Raw genomic sequence first — 23,134 nt, 5'->3', positions numbered from 1 at the left:
TTATATTAAAAGGTCAGAATAAATAAAAGATGGTCAGAATTTATATTAAATGCTAAGGATTATTTTGACAGATTGTCAGAATCATTTTTGTAGTTGGCAATAATGTTGCTGTAATACTGAAGATCGGTACAACTAGTCGATCTGTCATTCGCATGTTGGCAGTTTAATATCATCATTATCAAGGTGTTTTGGGGCCAACGTGTTTAGTTGGGTTCGCAACATTTTCAGATGACAACACAATAAGCCAAGCGTGCTCTCCCCGCCGCCGCTCTGTTGTTATTCCCACTTCGTTCGTCACTTTGAATACCTTCGAGTCCTACATACAATTAAATAGATTCGTTGAGTTGTTCATGGTGTATTCAATTTTCTGACCAACGCTCGCTCGCTCGCTTATACCTAACCTGTCCAGCAGTTTTGACGCGAGTGAGATATTTTATATGATATTTATAAAATAAATAATTTACTTCCCATTTATATTTATAATTGGTATATTATTTTTTTTATTCTAACCATTTGATATTTATTCTAACCCTGAATAATATAATTATGACAAGTGTGATAAAAAGGTCACATGTTAAAAAGTCTCCACGGTAAGAAGGTCGCACGGTAAGATGTACACAGTGAAGCGGACATGGTAGAAATTCGAACACGAAAAAGAATGAATCAAAAAAGTATTTACAGTTCTTATATGTAAATATAACAAAAATGTCTCGTTAACAACAACAATTCATTTGTTTTACTTTTGTGGCAAATTATTATATGTACAATGCTATTAACATTATTTTATTAATTAAATCATTTAGTGAGATCAGTGTCTTGATTAAAATTACATCTATTCTTTGTCACCATAGTTAATTCCAAAAACATTAACCCCCAAAAAAACCACCATCACCAAAAAAATTAAATAAATATAAAAAAGTAACAAATACTACAATTTTGCAGCTGTGCTTTGGTTATGTCATATTTGTGCTATTGTGAATTATAAAATATTATTTTTGATGACTGATCTTACTTGATCCAATATATCTGCCATTGATACGACTTCGGTCAGATCTCTTTGCAGAATTTCGATAACGTTTACAAAACCCTGTTTCAAAACACAATTGTTTATGTTGGTTATTTGAAAACCTTTATATGAAGGTATGAAAATGTTATTCATTCATAGTATACAGTACATTCATGACAAATATGTATAAACAACACATAAAATAGACAAGAAAGTGTATGTAGATATGATTTGTAAATGATAATTTTGATACTAAAACAAATAGTTACCTGGTATTTTTCCAATTGATCCGTTTTCTCCGCTAAAGTGGCTTTCGGAGTATAATTCTTCAAAGATAGCTCGGCTTCGTTCAATCTGCTCAACAACCTTTCGTTTGTCGATTCATATTCGTTCCAATGCTGCAATTTCTCTTCAATGCCTCTTCTAATGTCGCTTAACGAAGAAATAAATCTTTCATAATCTACACTCAAAGTAGATAAGTCCCGTAGCATGGCTTCCTTAGCTCTCGGTGGAAGAACATTTGCTTTATTTTCAACATGATCAGTTAATATCTTGAGACGACTATGACCATCTGGTATATTATCCTGCAATTCTTGTATCTTCTTCAATTTCGATTGCAGAGAAGCTTTGTTTCCAGAATAATCTGATAATATTTGGAGTCGCTCCCAGAGTTGTTTCTGATAATCTTGATGCGCCTTTTGCAGATCGATGAATTGCTGATATATATCCAAGCAATTTTCCAATTGCGAAATAAGCGCTTTCAAGTCTGATGTCAATTTGTTATAACGTGACCATATAGATTTAATAGTCTCTTGTACATTTTTATTCTTTTGCTCGTCAGAGGTTACAGATTCAGTGACAGTTTGAGCTTTTTCTGTTACGGCTTCAATGACACGTTTATGCGATAAGATCTCTTGAAGTAGAGTCTTATTTTTCAATAATTTTGATCGTATTTCTTGTGTAGAAACTGACGAAGATGCTATGTTTTCTTGTTGTATCAATTTTTCTTTTTCATCCAACCATGCGAGAGTTTGTTGTAACGTTTCTTGATAACTTGTCCATTGTAAGGTTTGAGCTTCGTGGTGCTTCTGTTGTTGTTTTATAGAATCGTTCAAATTATCCCATCGTTCGCGAACATCTCGCAGCATTTGTCTGATCTTTTCTCTTCCCTGTGCTGAAGTATCCGGAAGTAAATCTTCTCCCGAAGATGTTAACGCTTCAATTTTTTTATCACCCTTCTCCCTTTCGAGCAATAGTATTTGAAGTTTACTGGCCTTCACATCCAACGGATAAGCATTTGTTTGATTATTTAACATTGCAACATGATCTTCCAACGGTTTTAACCATCCGATGAGTTCTTCATAGCTCTCGTTGAATTTCTTATGGTCATCGACCAATTTGGCCCAATGTGTTATGACTTCTTTTGTTGTCACGTGAAGCTGTTGATATCTATTATTTATCTGAGAAATTAACGGTTTCAATCTCTCTACTCCGCTAATTTGTAACAATGTATGAGAATGGTCAATAAATTCATCAATTTCCTTTTCCTTAGAAGCAATTTCTTCTTTCTTCTTTACATATATTTCATACTGCTTACTCTTTTCGGGAAGATCAGACAAAAGAATCTGTTCTCTGAGAGATGTTTCTGCATTACGTAACCAATTAATTATCGAATCAGACTGAGCCTCAAAGTTTTCCCATTGTTTCAACGTATGTTGTTGTTTTACCTCTGCGTCATGCAAATTTTTCATAAAACCTCTTAATTCGGTTTGAAGTTGATTTATTTCACCATTTATTGTCTCAATTCCAGGTTGTGATGTACTTTTAGCTACACCAACGCTCAATTCCCTTATCGCATCTAATAATTTTGATCCTTCTGTTTCGACAGATTTAAGGGCATTGATAACAGCCAATTTCCTCAAAATTTCAGGCTTTTCTCCACTGACGTCTTCACATTCGTGCAACTTTTCTTTTTCGTTATTCAACCAATCTTTGAACTTTTTACATTCATTATTGAAATCGCTGTGCTTCTTGACGCATTCTTCCAAACTCGTTTGTAAGTTTTCAGATTTAGCAACAATATTTTGGAAAAGTTGTTTAATTGACTGGAGATAAACGTTAAGCGACAAATCTTGCGTTTGATCAACAAGCTGTTGAGCTTTATCACATACGGACTCCACTAACTGCTGATGAGCCATAATTTCTTGATGCATAATCTTATGATTTTGTAACTGAGCGCGTTTTTCTTGAATTGACGCTTTTAATTCTGTATGTTGTTGCATGGCACGTTCAACGTCCTTCAACCATTTTGTCAACTGCTCTTGAGCAAGTGAAAAATCGGAGAATTGGACCAAACATTGATCTAAATTGTTGCTGGTGTCTTGCAGAGTGTCACCAAAGTTGTCCCATAAAGTGCGTAGATTTCTTAATTGTTGTCTAATGAGTTCTCTTCCATCAGGGCTAGTGTGATTGTATAATTTTTCTCCACGGTCCAAAAGAGACTCAAACTTAGGAGTTTCTTTATTTTTAAGATCATAAAGCTCCCTCGATTTGTTTTGTTTTTCTTGTAACATGGCATAATCTCCGACGATTTCGTTTAATTGTTTCACTTCTTCGGTGTTATCTTTTAACCAAGATTCCAATTGGTTATATTGATCATCAAATTGTTTGTGCTCCGAAACGAATATTTCATATTTGGATATTATTTCTTTGATTGTGTTTTTCAAACTTTGATATCTTGTAAATAATCTTGATACTCTCACAGATATATCGGAATCGCTTTCCATCGAGCTTGCTTTCTCGACAACTTTGGATACTTCGTCGGATTTACTCAAAACTTCTTCTTCGAGCTCCTTCAGCTTTGCGAGATAAGATTGTTTGGCTTGAAGCGTACTCTTTAAACTTTGATCTCTCACTTGGTTCTCCTTCTGCTTAATCCAAGTATCCAATGCTTCCAACGTCTGTTCATTTTCAGCCCAAATACTCAACAAGTTCTTTAATTTATTTTGATTTTGATTGCAGTGTGACAAAAATGATTTCCACGCTTGGTTTTGTTCTTGGAATTCTTGTAACAGCGCCGGATGTCCTGATTCTGCCGTTTCACTCAAGACTACTTGTAACTGTGTATTACACGCTTTGATTATCTTATTACCTTCTTCCTTTTGTTGCAATAAATTTTCAACGGTAGCTAATTTATTTTCAACATCTTCACGATCAGTCACAGCGACATCGTCAATTAAAGACGCTTCAGTCGTCAAAGCTGTCAACCAATCGCGACAATTTTCTAAGATTTGTAAATAATTTTCATGGTTTATAATGTAATCTTCGCATACTTTGATCCGATCTCCGATTTGCGCTGCCAAATTATTATATTGGGATAAAGTACTTTGCAATCTTTTATTGGTTTCTTCATCTCCCAATCCTGAACTTTTTTCTCCTAGCTGCTCGACAATGCTCTTATGTAAATTGATATCTTGCAACAAATTTTTATTAGTTTGCAGCAGTGACTTTTTCTCGGGTAAAGTGGCACACAATTCAAATTCACCTATAGCCTGTTGTTTGTCATTTATCCAACTTGAAACTTGCCCAAACGTATCTTCGAATGAAGATCGTTGCATTATAATGCTCTCGACACGTTTACACATTGTATTTACTTTATCAGCTGAATCGTCGAGACTATCGCGGAGTGTTCTTAAATCGTTCCTTATCGCATCTCTATTCTCTGGTGTTATTCCAGTAAATAGGGCCTCGCCAGCTTCGACTGCTTCATTTAACAATGCTTGACCTCTTTCTCTCTCTTTAGTGAAGTTTTGCAATGCGTTTAATTCAGCTTGTTGCGGTTTAGCTGATGTTGAGCATAAAACTTGATATTCACTAATTTTTCCTGCAGCATCCTTCAACCATTGTTTGAAAGCAGCAATGTTATTCAAATACTTGACTTTGTTTCTTTGGAGTTCTTTTAATCGATCAATATATTGAGCAATGAACTTTACAACAGTATCATGACGAGTCACCAGATGATTAACGTATTGTCCAACTCTAGATTCTGGATTTGCAGCAACGATATTGTTTCCGAGGTCAGATAAATCTTTTATCTCATTTGTATAATTATCGACTTGTTTCTTTAATGCGTCCATTTCTGTGATCTTTTCTTCGATAGCATTCAAATCTAACAGATTAACTGTTTCTGATCGAACTCTACCTTCGACGTCTTTCAGCCAAGAAGAAATATTTTCAGACATTAATTCATATTTCAACCATAAATCAATATTGGCTTGAAGTTTATCTTTAGTTTCATTGTAAGTTTTATCCAACTGTTCGACTTTAGATATAGCCTTTGTTTTTTCATCTGAAAAGAGTTTTAACGTTTCAGGAGTCTCGACGCTCTTCAAAAGATCAAATGATTGATTCAAATTTTCAATACGAGAATTGCAATCCAAGATCCCATTTTTAACATCCTCTAAAGCTGCCATTTTAACCTCCAAGTTATATTTATCGCTGCCCGGTTCGGGTATGCACCAAATCGCCTTTTCTTCCAATGACTTAATAACTCGCTGCAACATGGAGAACTTGTCGGTGTACATTTTTTTAAGGAACGTCAATAATGTAGTTTCAATTTTATTGGCATGCGTGAGTACGTTTTCATACCTCTTTTGTACGCTGACTAATTCTTTCGGTATGATTGTTTCTGAAAAACCGGGGTAAACGGAATTCAACTCACTAACGCGCAGCATCACATTATCTATTTCATCACAACATTTTTGCAATTGTTCTTTGCTGTTCTGACACTTGGTCAATCTTTCCAATATTTTAGTACTTTCACCTGTCATATCATCGCATTTAATTATTTCCTCTCTCAATTTACTGATAGTGTCACCGATGAGCTTAATGTCATTTCGTATATCTTTTTCTTGCGTCTCTAATGTGGATGCGGCAGATGCTAATTGATCAGCCATATCTTTAAGGGCTCTAAAGTTTTCCTCCAATGTGTTGGTTAACGTAACTAATTGTGGAATAGGTACTCCTTTATTCATATTAGTTAGCTGATCGATTTTCGATTGTATATTATTTTTCATATTGACATATAATGGTAATTCTTCCTTATATTTATTTAACGTCGATTGACCAAACTGTACTTCTAAATTTTCTGTTGCATTCATTAATCCTTGGCTTGAATCGTTCAACCAAGTTAATAATTGGTCTTTATTATCATCGATTTGTTTCCATATGATAGTTTGAGACTCTAAATCTTGAATTCTCTTAATGGCTGCATCCTGTATTTTCTCCCAACGCGTTTGAGAGTTCAAATATTCAGTCTCAACGGAGGATGAATCGAAACCACCTAGTGGTGCAGCTTGTTTCAAAATAGATTGTTTGATCAATTCCATTTGATCCAACGTTGTCTTAGATCGTTTGAGCATATCGGCAGTTTTCTTGCATTTTTCTAATGCTTGGTTAGCTTGCACGTAACTGCTAGGAGTTTCCATGCAAGATTCCAATAACTGACTCGCCTTATCGATGTCTTTTTCAAAGTTAGTCTTGAAGTTCATTAGATCTTGTAATGTAGAACTTAACACTGCATATTTGTTTCTCGTGTCTCTTAACAAGCCGTTTGTCTGCTCCCAATTATTATCACACGCCGATAGCATATTTTGAATTTCAGCCATTTTATTTTGATCTTCTCTCATCAAATGTAAGCCTTCTTCTCGCAGGTCGACTTTAATGGCTTGTTTAGATTCTAAATCAGTATCAAGCGCGTCCAGCTGTTTCAAAATATTAGCAATAGACTCTTTATTTGTTGCCGTAGGGTGCTTAGCAATTTCATTCATAGACATCTTAGACGCTTGCAAGGTTTCCGCGACAGTGTTTTGCAATTCGCTAAATTTGTTCCAGCGAGCGTTGACTTTTTGTAGTTGATCTTTCTTAGAGCTAACTTGTGAATTTAATTTTTCTGTCATAATTTCAAGCTCCCTGATGAGATTTCCAGCCGTTATTGAACGGCCAGTTTGCTTATCTTTTATGGGCATGTGCGGCAAACTATCGATTTGATTGGATTGTTCTTTCCACAAAGTTATTTTTTCTGTGATTACGTTCAGTTCATCTTTAATCTTGTCACATTCTTCGGGGATTTGTTTTTGCCCGTCGACTTTATATTTTATGTGTGACAACTGTTGTTTTGCTTCATTGAACCAATTTAGGAAATCCGTCCATTTCTCCAAATATTCTCTATTCTTTTGTAAGATATTTTCGAGCTTTTGATAGTTTTCAACCAATGTAGTGTAAGTGTCGTTCAGTACTCGAGATTCATCTGGTGTCGAATCCAAAGACATATTTTTAACTTCGTTGTATATTAAATTAAATTCTGGCTGTTTCTCTGCATGTTCTTGCATTAACACATGCATTGATTGCAAAACTGTTTCAACTCTATCTGAAGGAATTTGATCATGTTGTTCTATCTTCTTTTTCAACGACTCCATCCAATGAGCAAAATCAGTTAATTTTCCTTGGAATTCTTGACGTTCAATTATCTTATCGGATAAGTCGTTTGCTTTTTGTCTAACGATTTCAGCTAGTTGGTTGACTCTATCTTTCAAATCTGAAACCCTGTTCCTCACAATATTTGCTCCTTCGGGTGATAATGCATGACTGATACTATCTGAACTTTGAGTTAAAGCAACAACTTTAGCTTGTTGTTGAGATATTTCATTATTAAACGATTTCAGTTTGCTTAATTCTCTTTCTAATTTGTCTACCTGTGGTGTATTAATGTTAATGGTTCTCTTTGCCATTATTTTTTCTCCATTTGTTACCCAAGACTCTAATTTATTGGCATCGGAATCCAGTGACTGCCAGGTTAACACTAACTTATCCAACTTAGTTGTCCACTGTTGTGCCACATCATGGACAACGGCCCATCTTGAATGAACAGCGTCAATTTCATCCGGAGCACTTGTCTTATTGGTCATTTGATGACTGAGAGCTGTCAAACTTTGCAATTTCGTTAAATGTTGTTCACACTCTTTCTCAAATACTTTAGCTTGCTGCTGTAGTTGAACGGCTTCTTGCAACGTTCCCGGCTTGGACATTCCACACGAAATCTTTTCCTCGGATTGATCCAACCAAGGTTTAATTTCTGACAATTCACCTTTATATTTTTGCCACTTAACCAAATCTTGCTGTGTAGATCTTGATTGATTTTCGGTTGATGTTTGCAGTCCGGTCACTATTTTTTCCAATTCTATTGTTTCACATTTTAGTTTAGTAGCTTCCGCAGATGCTGTTTCTTTCTCAATATAGGCAGCATCGTTTGCTAAGCCATTTATAATGACAATCTTTTCTTGAATCAAAGTTTGCAACTCTAATGATTTTTTAACTCTTTCTTCGGGAGTTATAGAATCAGATTGTATTTGAGCTACTAGCTGCGGGCCTGTTTTTTGTACCCAAACTCTCATTTGCTCAACATTCGCATTTAGTTCTTTCCACTGCTTATTGTATTTTTCAAGATCCTTCACCTTTTTACCAACGTTTTCTAATGTTGCACAAAGACGCTGTTCAATATCAACGACTTCTTTCTGCAGTACAGGCTTTTGTTCATTATGGGTAATTGTGCATAATTCAGCGCATACTGCTCTAAGCTTGTTGATTTTGTCTTCTTTAGCGTTTTGCAGTGATTCATCAATTATTATTTTACGTTGCAATTGTTTGTCTAAATTAGGCACTTCTTCATGGACTGGAACCGCCAGTTCCCGTTCAACGTGAGACAATTCATTCAAAATTTCTTCCTTTTGTTCTTCATAGTTTGACCAAACTTTTTGGGCACCCCTTAATTTTTGAAGTTTATTGGTAGTTGTTCCATATGCGTCGTTCCAACCATTTTCTAACGTCTGTACTTCTTGTTGTATGAACGACGGTGTGTTACTGTCTTTCAAGAGATCTTTTCCTCTTTGAAGCATCGACATAATCATTGGTCTTTGTTGATCTAATTGTGAGACAGCCGTTTGCTGTTGCAAAATCATTTTTTCAACGTTCTGTAAAGATTTTGGATGTTCTTCCTTGATTGCTTGTTCTTTCACTCTTTCTAGAACGCAGATCACTTCATGGACTTCACGTCTATATGTATAGCATCTTGAATATGTTTCAGTTTTAACCATGGTTATCTCAATGGTTGGTATAAGATTCTTATACCGAGAGATCAAATTCTCCAATTTAGATTGTTCCGCTAACGCTTCTTGCTCAGTACAATGAGATATCAACATATCAAGTGTTTGAACCAGCCATTTCATGTCTTCCCGCTTATCATCAGCCTCGCGACAAATTTGCTATTAAAAATAAAATAAAATATTAAAAATCTATAAATACAAAAAAGAATAACATATAAAAACTTTACACATGTCTTAATTTAATTTCTTACCATTAATAACTTTAACTAAGCAGCATAAAAATATTAAAATCATTTAAAGCTCAATCATTTTGATATATCTTAAAACTATTTATATAAAGCCAATAAATTACCTGGAACACAGCCTTCTCTCGTTCGAATTCTTCTGATGAATTAACTTCTTTTACAATGTTTGACATGGTAAAGTCAACGTGATCCATCCAGCGTTCCATTTCAGAAAATTTATTCCTATAACTTTCCCACTTCGCTGGTATTTGTTGGAGTTGATGTCTTAGATTTTCGATTCTACGAGCATTCATTTCCCACTGGTCTTCGCATCGTTTAAGGTCTTCGTCCAATCTTCGATCAGCAGGATTTTGCTGCGAATATCCTATGGTAATTTTTCTTAAATTTTGTAAACAACTTTCAATCTGCAAAATTCTTCCTTGGTCCTTGAAATAAGTTGTATTCCTTGAAAGTATTCCGTCAACTTGGTCATTTTGATTATAAGCCTAAAATCAATACAATAAATAGGTAATAAAACACTTAAAAATAATATAATATATACAAAATAAAATAACTCACTTGTTGCTCTAAGTTAATCTCCTTTTCAATGTCCTTGAGGTATTGTTGGAAAACAGTCTCGTCTAAACGGAATTCTAACCTCATCAAATGTAGTGGAGCAAATGATAATACTTCATGCCATTTAGTTTGAAGTTTCTCCACTGTCTCACGTATTTCAGTTTGTTCTTCGAAAGATACGCATTTTATTAAATCGTTTCCGGATTGCATCAAATCATGCAGAAGTCGATCATTCACTTGAGTGAAGAAATTTTTGTTATATTCAACAGATTGTTTACTTTCAAAGTTATGTCTATCTGATATAAGAGATTCTGCTTGATTTAACCATTCAATAAACGATTTGCAACATTCAGAATAGTTATTCCAACATCTCGATAATTCTTGTAACTTTAGATCAGATTGGTGAGCTTGTTGTGTGACTCTGGCAAATCTGTCATTTAAAGTTCTCATTGTTTGAACACTTTCCGATGTGTCAATAGTCTTATCTTGATCGACAGACTTGATTATATTTTGAAAAACTTTGTTCTTGCTTTCCAACATGGATTTATAATACATAGTTCTCGAAAAGAAAGTCTTGTATGCATCTAATTCCTTCAATATATTTTCTTTTCCACCAAAGAACGTTATTTCTGACAGTAAAACTTCTGCTTTATCTAACCAAGCGTTGATCTCTTTTTGACCGGATTCCAAAGACTCCTGTTGCACTAAAAGTTGGTGGTAGAGATGAAGTTTCACAGGAATCAAAGCCCTTACTTTCACCAATGCTTCTTTTTCTTTCTTCAACGTATTCATTATTTTGTCTACCTCGTCTCTTGGAAGGTCTGTGATCATATTTTGGAAAGTTTTACTAATGCTTTTAAATAGCTCTTCAACGCTTTCGACTTCATTTTGTAGCGTAACAAGTTGGTCCCCGTATTGTTTTATTTTTTCAGTCGACGCTAGTGGTGGCGAATTCAAAATTTGTTCTGCATTCCGTAACCACTTACTCAAAGAGTCTATTCCCGTTTTGTAATCTTTTCTATTTCTTAAAATATCTCCGGCATGCATATACTGCTTTACTTCGGAGAATATATGTTCCCATTTCGATGTCATAGTGGCATAACGATTTTTCAATTCGAGAGCGACAGGTTCTTCACAAGTAGCTACCAAAAAGCTGACAGTGTCACCCAACATTTGATGCTTATCTTTCCACAAACTAATGTCTTGGAAGAATTCCATTCTTTCGTCTTCGTCTACGTTCATCATTGTTTGTGCTTTAGATAACCACATTTCAAATTCATCGACAAGCGACAACCAACGTTGCCAAAATGTTATAACTTCCTCGAGCATATTTTGTACACATCTCAACTCCATCGAAATGTTCTTCCATTTATCGGCAGACTCTCTCAAAAATCTTTCAATTTCCATATTTTCTTTGGAGTCAATATTACAAACTTGCCGATACTCGCTAATTATTTGTTGAATATCTATATACGCCTTGTTAAATTCTTGGAATATCTTATTTCTAGATACAAAATTTTGATAATCCTGAAGTAAATTTTCTACCTCAGGCAATCTACCATACTTAATTGTCCATCCCCTAAGTTTACTTTCAGTCAATTGTATGAAAGCTACTAAACAACATTTATGTTCCAAAAACTTCAACCTCGCCCTACGTTCTTCCACTTTGATCGGCAAACTTCTTAATCTATGTTCCATATTGAGCAACTGATCTCCGGACACTTGCAAAGCGGTAGGAGACAATTTGGCGTTTTCAAAACGTTCAATTATAGAAGGAAGATCCGCAAAGAAAATACTGTGCTCTTCGAGTTTCTTGCTTATAATTGATGCTGATTTTTCATCAAATGTCGTTGGCAAATCATCAAAGTACAATAAATACTCGGCCCTCGCTAACCATTCACCAATGGCTCCAAAATCTGGTGGTAGATTAGAGTCCAACAACCACAACCATCTCCTCATCAAATATTCTAATTTAGTCCATAACTGTTGAATTTCTTTCCACGAATCTAACGTTATCGATATCATACTCTGAGAATTAACTAAATTTCTAAGCTTATTATATACAACTTCTTTTTCATCTATTTCGTTTCTCATATTAACGTAATCACCGAAATTTCTTGACAATGTGTGAGTCTGTTCTTGATGTTCGAGATATTGAATTTTCTTAAAAAGCCAGTCTATTAAGCCGTTGTATTCCGCTTGGACGGCGGCCACGGCATCCGGACCAGTAGTTTTGGGTTCTGGATACTTATGCAGGAACTGTGCGACATAAGTCATGATTGATCTCTCGTCGGGTTTATCAACGTCCACGTCCTCGGCGTCTAATAGACGTGCAATTCCAAGTTCATTTTCGGCAACGCTGAAGGCAGTCTCCAATCTCTGTTTATTGGAAGCTCGTTTCATTGCAGCTAAATTGATGAGATTAGCTTTGATGGCATCAATAATGGCCAGGAATGCTATACCATCGCGCCAACTCGAACCAAAGTCGTTAATTTCAATACCAGAATCTCTGCAGAAAAAAAAATTAAATTAAATAATTCATCATCATCGAATTTTACAGTAGAATAATAACAATATGATAATCTTACTTTGGCAGGGCATTTGCAACCCATTGAAGTAAAGTTTTACGTGCGCCCATTTTCCATTTCTCCTGGCGGGATTCTCCGGTAGATGAGTGAGATTCTAAAGAAGTGTGCGAACCTCCCAATTCGCCCAAATATTCCAACTGGCGACTATTTTCTTCAATCTATATCAAACAAAATACTGTTTAATTAAAAAGTACACATTATATTAATATATAATATAAATATATGTGTATAATTAGAAATTATAAGTACAACTGCATCTTCAAATATTAATCTTGTATTTACTGTGTAATATTAATATTTTACAAGTGCAATGTTTTCCTTGAATTTTAATAACTATCAATATCAATTAGCTACAAAATGTATATTTATATATCGAATTACTTAAATTACATCTTTGCAAATAAATTTCGATTTCCGACAAATAATAAAATAAAAATAATGTCAACTAACCTCCAACTGTTTCTGATGTTAGATACATACATCCAGATTATTGATCGAAGCTTGCATAAAAAAGCGAAAAACTTACACTAAAATATTGTGCTTAGTGTGCATTTTTGTATACACCTTTTTTTATTATGAATCACTAAATACCTTATTAACTATCTACTTGAATACAATCAAATACTCTGACTAACTCATTATGAACGTATATTACAATATTTAAATGTGCAAAATTCACATCAATTCGATAAACTATTCATAAACATTTTTTTATAAATAAATAAAAACTACCAAACAAATAATTTTGTGTTGATAATATATACTCAATTTAAAATATTCGATAAACTTATTACAAATTTGTTAGTAGAAGAGTTTAGTAATCATTATGTATATCAGAAATGATAATACCTGAAAGTATAGAATTATTGTCCATATAAGACCAAGAACGACCGGCGGTCTCCCGTCCACCAAGTCGGCTGGGTTGATGTTTACTAATTTTATCCGTTTACTAGCTAGGAATCTTAAAGCAGTGTTAGCGTTGCTAAGAAAATGTGGTCTTCGGAGTACTCTGCCCCTCTCCATGGGCTAATAAGGAAGAAAATCATAATATTACAGTAACATTAATAGTAATAAACACAATTAATAAAATATAAATATTCTTACCAGTTTTTCTCCAGACAACACTTCAAGAAGAGCAAGAAGACGCGTGCCATCCCTCAAATCGGTCATAAGATCATCTACTCTAAGCGGTGGAACTCGCTGTTAGAAAAATGATTAATTAATAATAAACTAAATTGGATACATTTCATTTAATAGGTTTAGCAATAAGTATTAGTTATTTTTCGAATCTATTTCCTAGTTTATAAAATATAATTCTATCATTAAACTGTTTTATCGTCAAATTTCGTTGACTTTCTATCATTTTCCTCACAATCTGCTGATTCCATCGCAACAGAAAATCTCAAAAGCTCTTCTTAGAGTATTTTGCTTCGATATGCAGTAATTAAAAAATCATGTCTGCATCGGAGAGAATTTCCCAAGAAAAATTAATCATACTTTCTAAAGTCACCTTTCGTTTTCTGGAAATAAATCTCCGAGAGATGTTGTTGATGGTTTAGCTTTACGTGGCTAAGCCATGATCATGACAAATTTTAGTGATGCAGGACTCTTAGTGCTTTAGCATCGATTAGATTTATTGGTCGCAATGACCATGATGAAAATTTTAAACGACTGGTAAATCTAACGTAAAAGGTCTTTCTCAATTAAACCTAAATGTTCCATTTAATTTATTATTCGCGACTGTGACAATCTTTTCATATGTTCGGCTGACCGTGGTCTACTTGTGAATTACTCCGTTTCATAGTATTGTACATACTCGCCAAAGAAGATCTTCTACAAAAAACTTTCTTTCATTGCCTAGTAAGCAGTGATTTGCATTTTTTCGAGCTTCCGAACTTTTCATCCCATCGCATGCAAACAAAAAAGTTTATCTTATGCCTATGTAATTCATTGGGCACATCAGAGCGCGGCTGTTCAAAATTACTGTCTTTGTGAATACTTGTGAAATATTATACAAGAACTAAACAAATTAATTTGCAAGCTTTAGCAACGTTTAACATTGGAGCTCGCGAATAATGCGGTGTTGAATATACAGCTTATCGTCGCCCATCGTGTTCATTAATGATTAATCACTTCATTATGTCACTTTTTTTAAATCTTCCGTTGTTACATGACAGGCGTGAGTCCAATGAGTTGCAACGGGGTAATTAATCAATATCTACAAGTACAGGCACATATGTATATGTTATATTAATAATAAATTATTATTATAGTCTGCAATAAATATATTTCACTTTCAGCTGAAGACAATATTAAATTATTACGTATATTTTAGATTATTAGTCCAGAGCTTTACGTACTACGCTATTCCGGCCATTAAATGATGATTTAAACATTTGTTTCTATATTTAAACTATGTTTTAAGATCGAAAAAAATACTTTACATTCAATGAAAAAATGTGTTGATTCAGTTGTCAATTTGTCAATTTGTCATGTTTATCAATATTTTATATATATTTTTTGATTAACATGACAAAATTATAAATCTATTTTTCTCATTCCAGTGTGATTTACTAAATAAATATACTTTTTACATAATCTTTTCTTGTGAATTGTACATTTTTTTACATTTAAAAATAAAATAACTAAAACTCACCTTAGAAAGATGTGAATTGATCCAATTAACGAATGTCTTCTTTTGTACGCGTTCTTGCTCATCTAAAACAATAAAAAAAACAGTCGTTAAATACAGATTCACAATAAATTTTTACATAAAAAATCCGTAAAATTTATTACTAAAGCTTGTAAAAAAAAGCATAAAGCTTCCATAAAACATAATCTAATCTGCAATAAGTTTTATTAATAGAACATAGTTATAATGGATCGTTCACGTGTTACGCAAGTTCGACGTTTGAGACGTTCACGTGCCACGTTTCATCAAAAGGGCAATAGCCCTCGGAAAACTGCAATGCCTGACATTGCAGGGGCGAAAAATTCAAACATATATAAAGGTATTTAAATTAACATCTCAACCAATTTATTAATAAAACTATGATCTTATCAACGCGCGTATATGGAACATGCGACTAGCCAAATAACATAATTATTTTTCATTGTGACAAGTGACAAATAATTAGGCCGACGTTTAATTGGATCAGTGTTACGATCTGATTATACACTCAAAACATAAAATTATAAATAGAGATAGATTTAGTACAAGAAAACGTAGTATTGAGTTGCCAAATTTTTCGTGTTTCGCTCAACGTTATACTTTCTTAGCTTAAAGTGCGATCTAATTTTAAGTTAAGTTATTTAACCTCCTTTTTATTAAATAAATTAACAACAATTTAATAAAGAAAGGCTTAATAAATAAAGCTTGGCTTTATATTGATAAAAAGATTTATTATTTTTACATGTATCAGTATTGATAATAAAATTACGCTATTATGATAATCCTATTACACATAGCCTTCTATTGTATTCTTAACCTTCACCATGTTGCAAAAAACATAATAGCAATTTCAGCAATTTACATATTATATATTAAAGTTTGCATTAACACTTACGTCATTATTCATACACATATATTTAAATAATATAGAAAATTACCCCCACGTTTAAACTGACAGGTTATAATTAAACCCCATTGATTGACGTATCCAAATAAATAAAGCTCTATTGACAATGAATAGAACAAATTCGTAAAGCATAAATTAAATTAAAATATATATGTTGGACGTTCAATCAGGGTTATCTCAATTAAATTGAAAGCTTTAAAAATTTAAAAAATGCAGATCAATTGGCAAAAGTGTAAATATTTTATTTTTGCTTTGGGGTATTTAATTATATTTAAAGCCGCGCATTGAAAAAAATATTGAATATTGAAAAACCCTGCCAAAACATTTTCCATTCAGTAGGCTTCGGGTATTTGCCTCACGCGAACTACCATAGGCCTCCAACGGCGATGATGGAAGTGAGCCGTCGATCGGAAAATGCGAGGATCGCCTGCGGGACGAGTCCGTGACGTCACGAGGCTGGCACGCGCCAGCACGTGTCTCCGCAAAGCCACGTGGACTTCCCCACCACCGCCCCCAACGAAACCAGCCAATGGGGAGAGGTTGGAAAAGCCTCAAAGCAAAAACGCCGGCTGTTGGGAAAAGTCTTCCCGTTTCCACTCGGAGCAGTATGGCGTGTACGAATTTTTAATTAATTGAAGTAATTGGATTTCTAATCGATTTACTTACAGCGATTATACTAAAAAAAATATGGAACGACATAAAAAGTTTTCCAATTACTAAATATAGTGTATAACCTTATCACGTAAATTATTCTTTAAAAAGTATAGCAGACACATTACTGATATAACAAAGTTAAATACATATGATATGACATTTTTTTATATCTTCTGTAAAATTTCGATTCCTCTATTATAACAACGCACTGGCTGTGGTTTAACATCACTTATAATTTATGACCTATAGTTCTAAATAAATGATACTGCAATGGGGCAATATCGGGTGAATATGGTGGATGAGGTTAAACTTCCCAGTCGAACTGCTATATTTTTTATTAGGCTATTTATGCTGCATGGGATTTGGCATTATCATGTTGCAGTTTGACGCATATTCTATTGACTGAAGTTAGTTATTATATATTCATTTTTATAGTTGTTAACAATACATTTTGTTTCACTTGTACATTTAATAGTACATTTTTTAGTATGTAGCTTAATTTAGATAGTCATGTTCTTCGGAAAAACCGTTTCAAATTGCTCTATAGTGTATGACCCATTTTTCGTCATTGGTGACAATAATTGCTATCATAAATTACTCCACTGCCTAGTCAAAATGTGCAAATTAATCATTAATTTCAAAGCATTCAGAAGTATAAAATAAATCAAAATCCATAAATTATAATTTCACTCGAACGTCGTTAGTTTTTCCTAGATTTTTCCAATCTTATGTAGAAATATCGTGATGAATAATGAAAATAAAATCGAGTTCGTCCTTCATATTGACATCTATTAATTGTAAAATGTGATAATAGTTTATAATAAATAAAATAAATATGCACTAATGTAAGTAGTCACTTTAAGCACAATGCAGAATATATAGAAACAGCGAGTAATAAATATGTTAACTACACTTTTATATGGTGTCAAATATCATTTAAGATTTACGGCAATGCCTTTAACTAGATAGTTAACATGCTCTTGCTTGAATATATTTTAAAATTTGGCACAGTATATTCGAGCATGTTTTTATTTTAAAAAATGTTTTATAAATCTGTTGAAGAATTGGTCTAATTTACATCGTTATGCAATTATGTTTGAAATGATAGACAAAGTAATATTACATTAGTTTGCGTGCAACTAAATTGTAAACTGACATGAAATATCATCTCTATTTTATTATCAAAATATGCATAAAATTATATTAAAAATTATATATTTGTAAAATATTTTTATTAGGATGCTAAAAAAAGAATTGTGTTTCATGATCTTTTAATTAAAATACAATAAGCACTGATTTAGTTTTGGAGTTTAATCAATTTCGATATGCACTTCCGGCAACAGCTTGGTTGTTAAAGACCCCTGTAAGAAGTTGTCGAAATGCTTAAACAAGTAATAATCTATTGTGATGTCTGGTGTGTATGGTGAATGAAGCAATATTACATAGTCCAACTCATTCAACTTTTGGAGGGTCAATCATGTAGGTCACGCATTGACCTGCAAGAAAATTTAAACCTTTATGATTGACCTACGCGGAGATCAAACGTTCAAATCGATTTTTTTTTACAATAGCTCTCAGCTGGAATGGTTTTCGCCAGAGTTTTAAAAGTACCACTAAATAGTCGGTTTCTTGAAATACAATATGGCATTATTTGTGTTTAACTATTGTGTAAAACACTTTCCTTTATAAAGGATCGACTACGATGGAAAAATAGACCGTTCTTTTTGCGTAAAGAAGTGCAGAACCAACTTTTATCAAGTTCGTGCTGCACCCATTTGTCAAGCTTTTTTTTATTTTATTAGCTGTTTTAATTAATAACCATTAGATTACAAACTTCTTACTTTTGTGCAAGCTCTTAAATCATTTTATATGGTTATGATGTAACATTTAGTTAATCGCTATCAATTATTATTATTTATTTATTTTATTTTATTAATATATTTAGCTTAATAGCTAATCTTTACATCTAACAAATTTAGTAAACATATATAAAAATATATAAAAAATACATAACAGAAAGAAAAAATATACAATAATAAAGACTTAATATTATAATATTTTATTTCTATATGTACGAAGGTGTTTTTTTATTCCATTTATGAAACCCGTTATATTTTTGCTGTTTCGGATTTCTCTTGGAAGACTATTATATAAATTAAAACCTCCGTACATAATTCCCCTAGCCGTACTCGTTTTCTTATACTTAATTATCTTTAAATTTTCTCTATTTCTAGTATTATATTTATGTACATCTTTATTTCTTATTAAATACTTATTAAAATATTTTGGTAATATATTATTTTCTAACTTATATATAAATACTAAAACATTCATACTCAATATTTCTTGAACATTCAACCATTCTAATCTATCAATCATACTTTTACAATTAGTTAATCTATTTTTATTTAAAATTACTCTCATTGCCCTATTTTGTAATTTTTGCAACATTTGTTTATCTAATTTATTTAACATATTTAATAGTGTTGCACAATAATTAAAATGGGGCAATATTATACTATTATAAATTATTTTTTTTGTATTTATACTTAATATATTTCTTAATCTAGATAATAAACCTATTTTTCTACTAATTTTTTTTAATATGTAATTACAATGTTCTTTAAAATTTAATTTTGTATCAACAATTACTCCTAAATATTTTATATTATCCACTATTTCTATACTAGAGTTATTTATTACTATTTTGCTACTATTATCTAAAACATTTTTATAATTAATAAACATACATTTAGTTTTATTCTCATTTAATTTAAGTACATTATTCTTTAACCATATTTCTAATATACTTAATTCATTATTTAAATTATTTACAATTTCTTTAATGTTATCACCTATGCAATACATTAATGTGTCATCCGCAAATAGATGAATTTTACATTTTTTTGACGTTATTAACTATATCATTAATATACAAAACAAATAACAAATAACAATTAAAGAAGGACGCTTACGACCTCCTTCGTCTTTAAGGCTCTCGTTCACAGCACATTTTTTTAGAACCACTATTGCACCGTACATTTTTAACAGTACACACCAAAAACATCATATAGTTTTTATTTTATATTTACTTATGTTTCATATTTAATTTAAATTAAAAATAAAAGTTAAATTTCATAAAACAATTATTTTCATATAACATTTACCCAAATTCATACACAAAGTAAATTAAAATAAAACAGAGTAAATATTATATACAACGTACATGTATGTGGCAGGATAATAAATTTAGTAACCATAAAAAAATTGGTTATAAAATCAGAATTTATGGTAGATAATAACTCCGCCGTGAATTATTATCACGTATAAGGGAAGGCAATTACGGCCAATAAACACTTTACTCGTTACTCAATATGTCATTTCAAAAAAAAGATACCCATAAACATGCGATATAGTTAACATCTGAAAGGATTAATAATCCATTAAAAGCTAAATTTTAAAAAGCCTAACAACTGATATATTCTCTGCCAAATATAATATATCAATAAACGAAACGGAAAAGTGGTCGACTATCCGCAATTCCCTCCTACCAGAAAGACAAACGATAAGTAGAAATGTTTTCTTTATACAATAAAATAGCCAGTAGACATGCGAGTCGAGGATATATCTTGAATTTTTTCGGAAAACGCGACCGTATTTCGATTTTATCCCGTAATTTGAGGCAGATGCACGCACTGAACAAAAAAAAACAACAACCGCACGAATGTCGTATATTTTTATATTGCTTAAGGAAAACGAGCGCATAAATCATTTGATTCGATATTTCATACATCTGTAATCCTAGCCGAAACTAACATTAACAACTCGATTTGTTTTAATGCTATATCCCACATCGCTTTGGATTATAATACTTATATTTCAGATCGACTAGTGGTCGTATTAGAAATATTAAATTTGTATATATAATATTTCTCCCATAAAGAAAAACATCAATTAATATTATAAATCTAATTGACGCATTTGACGTATAGAATTAATATCAGTTATGTTTCATATACACCTATGAATAGATTTATTTTTAAATAAAATGATTATTAAAAAAATATAATTCAATATTGGTCATCAAAAAGTTATTATTCTAATTACAGCATATTTATTATATTTAATTAAGAATCAAAACTATATTTGTTAGAATTTTAGTTAGGGACATGTGTTGCTGTAAAAAAAAAATATAAAATTGTTGAGATAACAATCAGTGGAGACGTAAAAACAACCACTCTATTAAATAATGACATATAAATTGATCAAATAATAACATCTTATGTTTTTAATATATTTGTTTGGTATTATTTTTTTTGGACACGTGTGTATTTAAAATAACATTTAACATTTAGTGATTATTTTTTAAATAAATATAAAATCTCATATTAACTGCTGCATATTCTGTTATATAATAGTAAATAATACAAAATAATGGACACATGTCTCATAATGAGTATGTTGTGAAATAAAACAATTCGAAATGTTTGTAGCAATATTATGCTGCTAATGAATTTGGATCAGTAAAAACTGCGATGAAAATGAAGGCAATGTTAGTGGAACGTTTAAAGCGAGACAGAATTAATTTTCCAGACGGATGTTTTTATCTTATCAATTTATGGTGCAATGTCTCTATAAAAACATCGAAAGCTCATCTTAACTCGCCTAGTATATAAATGTGAATATTATCATAGCTACCGCGCATTATCCTTTAATCTTTACCGACCAACCAAAGCATGAACAAGCAATCTCATTGACTCACTTTTATGGAGAGCGATCCGGTTTTTTAACGTTAATGTGTAGATATAGATATATTTCGTTAGAATAGTTTTTTAAACGTCTATATATTTTTTAGATACGTGTACTAATATCCTAATCCTAGTTTTTAAATACATCAAAATCCTACATGTTGTCTGCTTATGAATCAAGGTAAATTAGTATTAAAAATACAAGAAGAAAAAGAATAATAATAATCCAACATTCCTTAACATAATTTTACACATGCATAAAAGCGAGTTAGATAAGAAAGCTTAGTCGCTAGGCGGAATTTTCCACTGTGAAGTTCGTGTGTATCGTGAAAATTCATCAATTTCCAGGTCATCGACTGACGAGGAGACATTGCGTGAAAGCGCGTCGGAAATATTCAAATGTTATGCGATTACCATAAAAACAATTTAAATATAATATATTTCCCGGTGGCCTCAAACACGCCAAACTTTTAATAGGATCGTAGGTACCCTAGTATCTGCTATAATCTATATTTATAAAATAATAACGTTCGATGGATGGTAACGCGGGTAATCAGTATGCCAAATTGAAATTCAACTCCTGGCTTTGTGGGTAATTTGTGTGACGATTGTGAAAGCCAACGACAATACGATCCTTGCGAAGGTGCATTCTTGGCCGGCCGCACATAAATAAATACCGAGAATGCAACACGACCAAAGTTAAACTAACGAAGACTGGTTCAGGCTTTCGCACAGTCGAGTTCAAGGCGTAACGTTCAATATCTAAATTTTATGCGTGTGTGTTAAAAGCACAAACCATAAGTCTCAAAAGCTATAAAATAACCCAACATTTTTACAACCTTATAGGCGTGACTAACTTTGTAAGAATTTAAATGTGACTCACGTTTTTTTTAATATTGTATATTATATTCATTGCAAATTATAGTTCATTCGTGAGTTTTGTAATCACTTTATTAAAAAGTAATATGCGCATTGATTATTTATGGGTAAATAAGTGGTTATTCCTTACTTTAAATGGTAGTATATTTATTTATATAAGTAATGATTGCCATTTTAGGTTTACCGATAAATTAAAAATATATATGGTATCAATCGGCAAGGAAAGTTGACCTGACTTGTATGGTTCTCAATAAGGGCGTAATGATGTTTTAGTCAGTTCATCAATTTGGATTATCACTATTGATGAACTGACTGAAACAGCATTAGGCCCATTATCTAATCGTCAATATCGTAGAATCAAAGCCTAAATAAGTCGCGAATTTTTACAAATTCTATTGTTTCGGACAAAACGAGGCAGAGATTTGTATATTAAATTATATACTCCACTATAACGCATTGGGCTTACGCAAGTCAGATTACAACAGAAGATTTAATAAAAATAAATAAATATCCATTGTGAATTTACTGAATCAAAAGAATATGTCAATGATGGGTGATTAATCATTTCAGCCCTGCTGTAGAAAACACTCTTTCAGCTTATAGACGTGGGTGAAATCACCTTGAATGCATTTGAAGTAAACAGATGTTTTGTGCTTTGAATATAAGATTTTTACAATTCTCGACTTGCTGCCCAACATTTTTACTTCAGCTGCTTTCACAGC

The 23,134-nt window shown here is 32.3% G+C and overlaps 1 protein-coding gene across 11 annotated transcripts in view; it reads right to left on the bottom strand.

Annotated features, from left to right (window-relative positions):
• The window catches only part of Msp300 (Muscle-specific protein 300 kDa), a 151,882-nt gene that overhangs the window by 70,468 nt on the left and 58,280 nt on the right, over positions 1-23,134 (bottom strand). For 10 of the 11 annotated variants that reach the window (XM_088182741.1, XM_088182736.1, XM_088182737.1 and 7 more), the window contains 8 exons: positions 15,210-15,271; positions 13,658-13,753; positions 13,403-13,579; positions 12,554-12,711; positions 9,969-12,474; positions 9,518-9,895; positions 1,276-9,324; positions 1,013-1,087 (listed from right to left, as the gene is read on the bottom strand). In XM_088182741.1, coding sequence (XP_088038867.1) covers positions 1,013-1,087; positions 1,276-9,324; positions 9,518-9,895; positions 9,969-12,474; positions 12,554-12,711; positions 13,403-13,579; positions 13,658-13,753; positions 15,210-15,271 — 11,501 coding nt within the window. The remainder of the gene's footprint in view (positions 1-1,012; positions 1,088-1,275; positions 9,325-9,517; positions 9,896-9,968; positions 12,475-12,553; positions 12,712-13,402; positions 13,580-13,657; positions 13,754-15,209; positions 15,272-23,134) is intronic. The other variant, XM_088182740.1, reaches the window with a different exon arrangement.

Source organism: Plectrocnemia conspersa, unplaced genomic scaffold, assembly GCF_051122295.1.
Source record: "Plectrocnemia conspersa isolate PC_06_02 unplaced genomic scaffold, ASM5112229v1 ptg000003l, whole genome shotgun sequence".
Lineage (NCBI taxonomy): Eukaryota > Metazoa > Arthropoda > Insecta > Trichoptera > Polycentropodidae > Plectrocnemia > Plectrocnemia conspersa.
The sequence above is the reverse complement of the archived record's forward strand: the minus strand, read 5'-3'. Positions and strand labels throughout refer to the sequence as shown.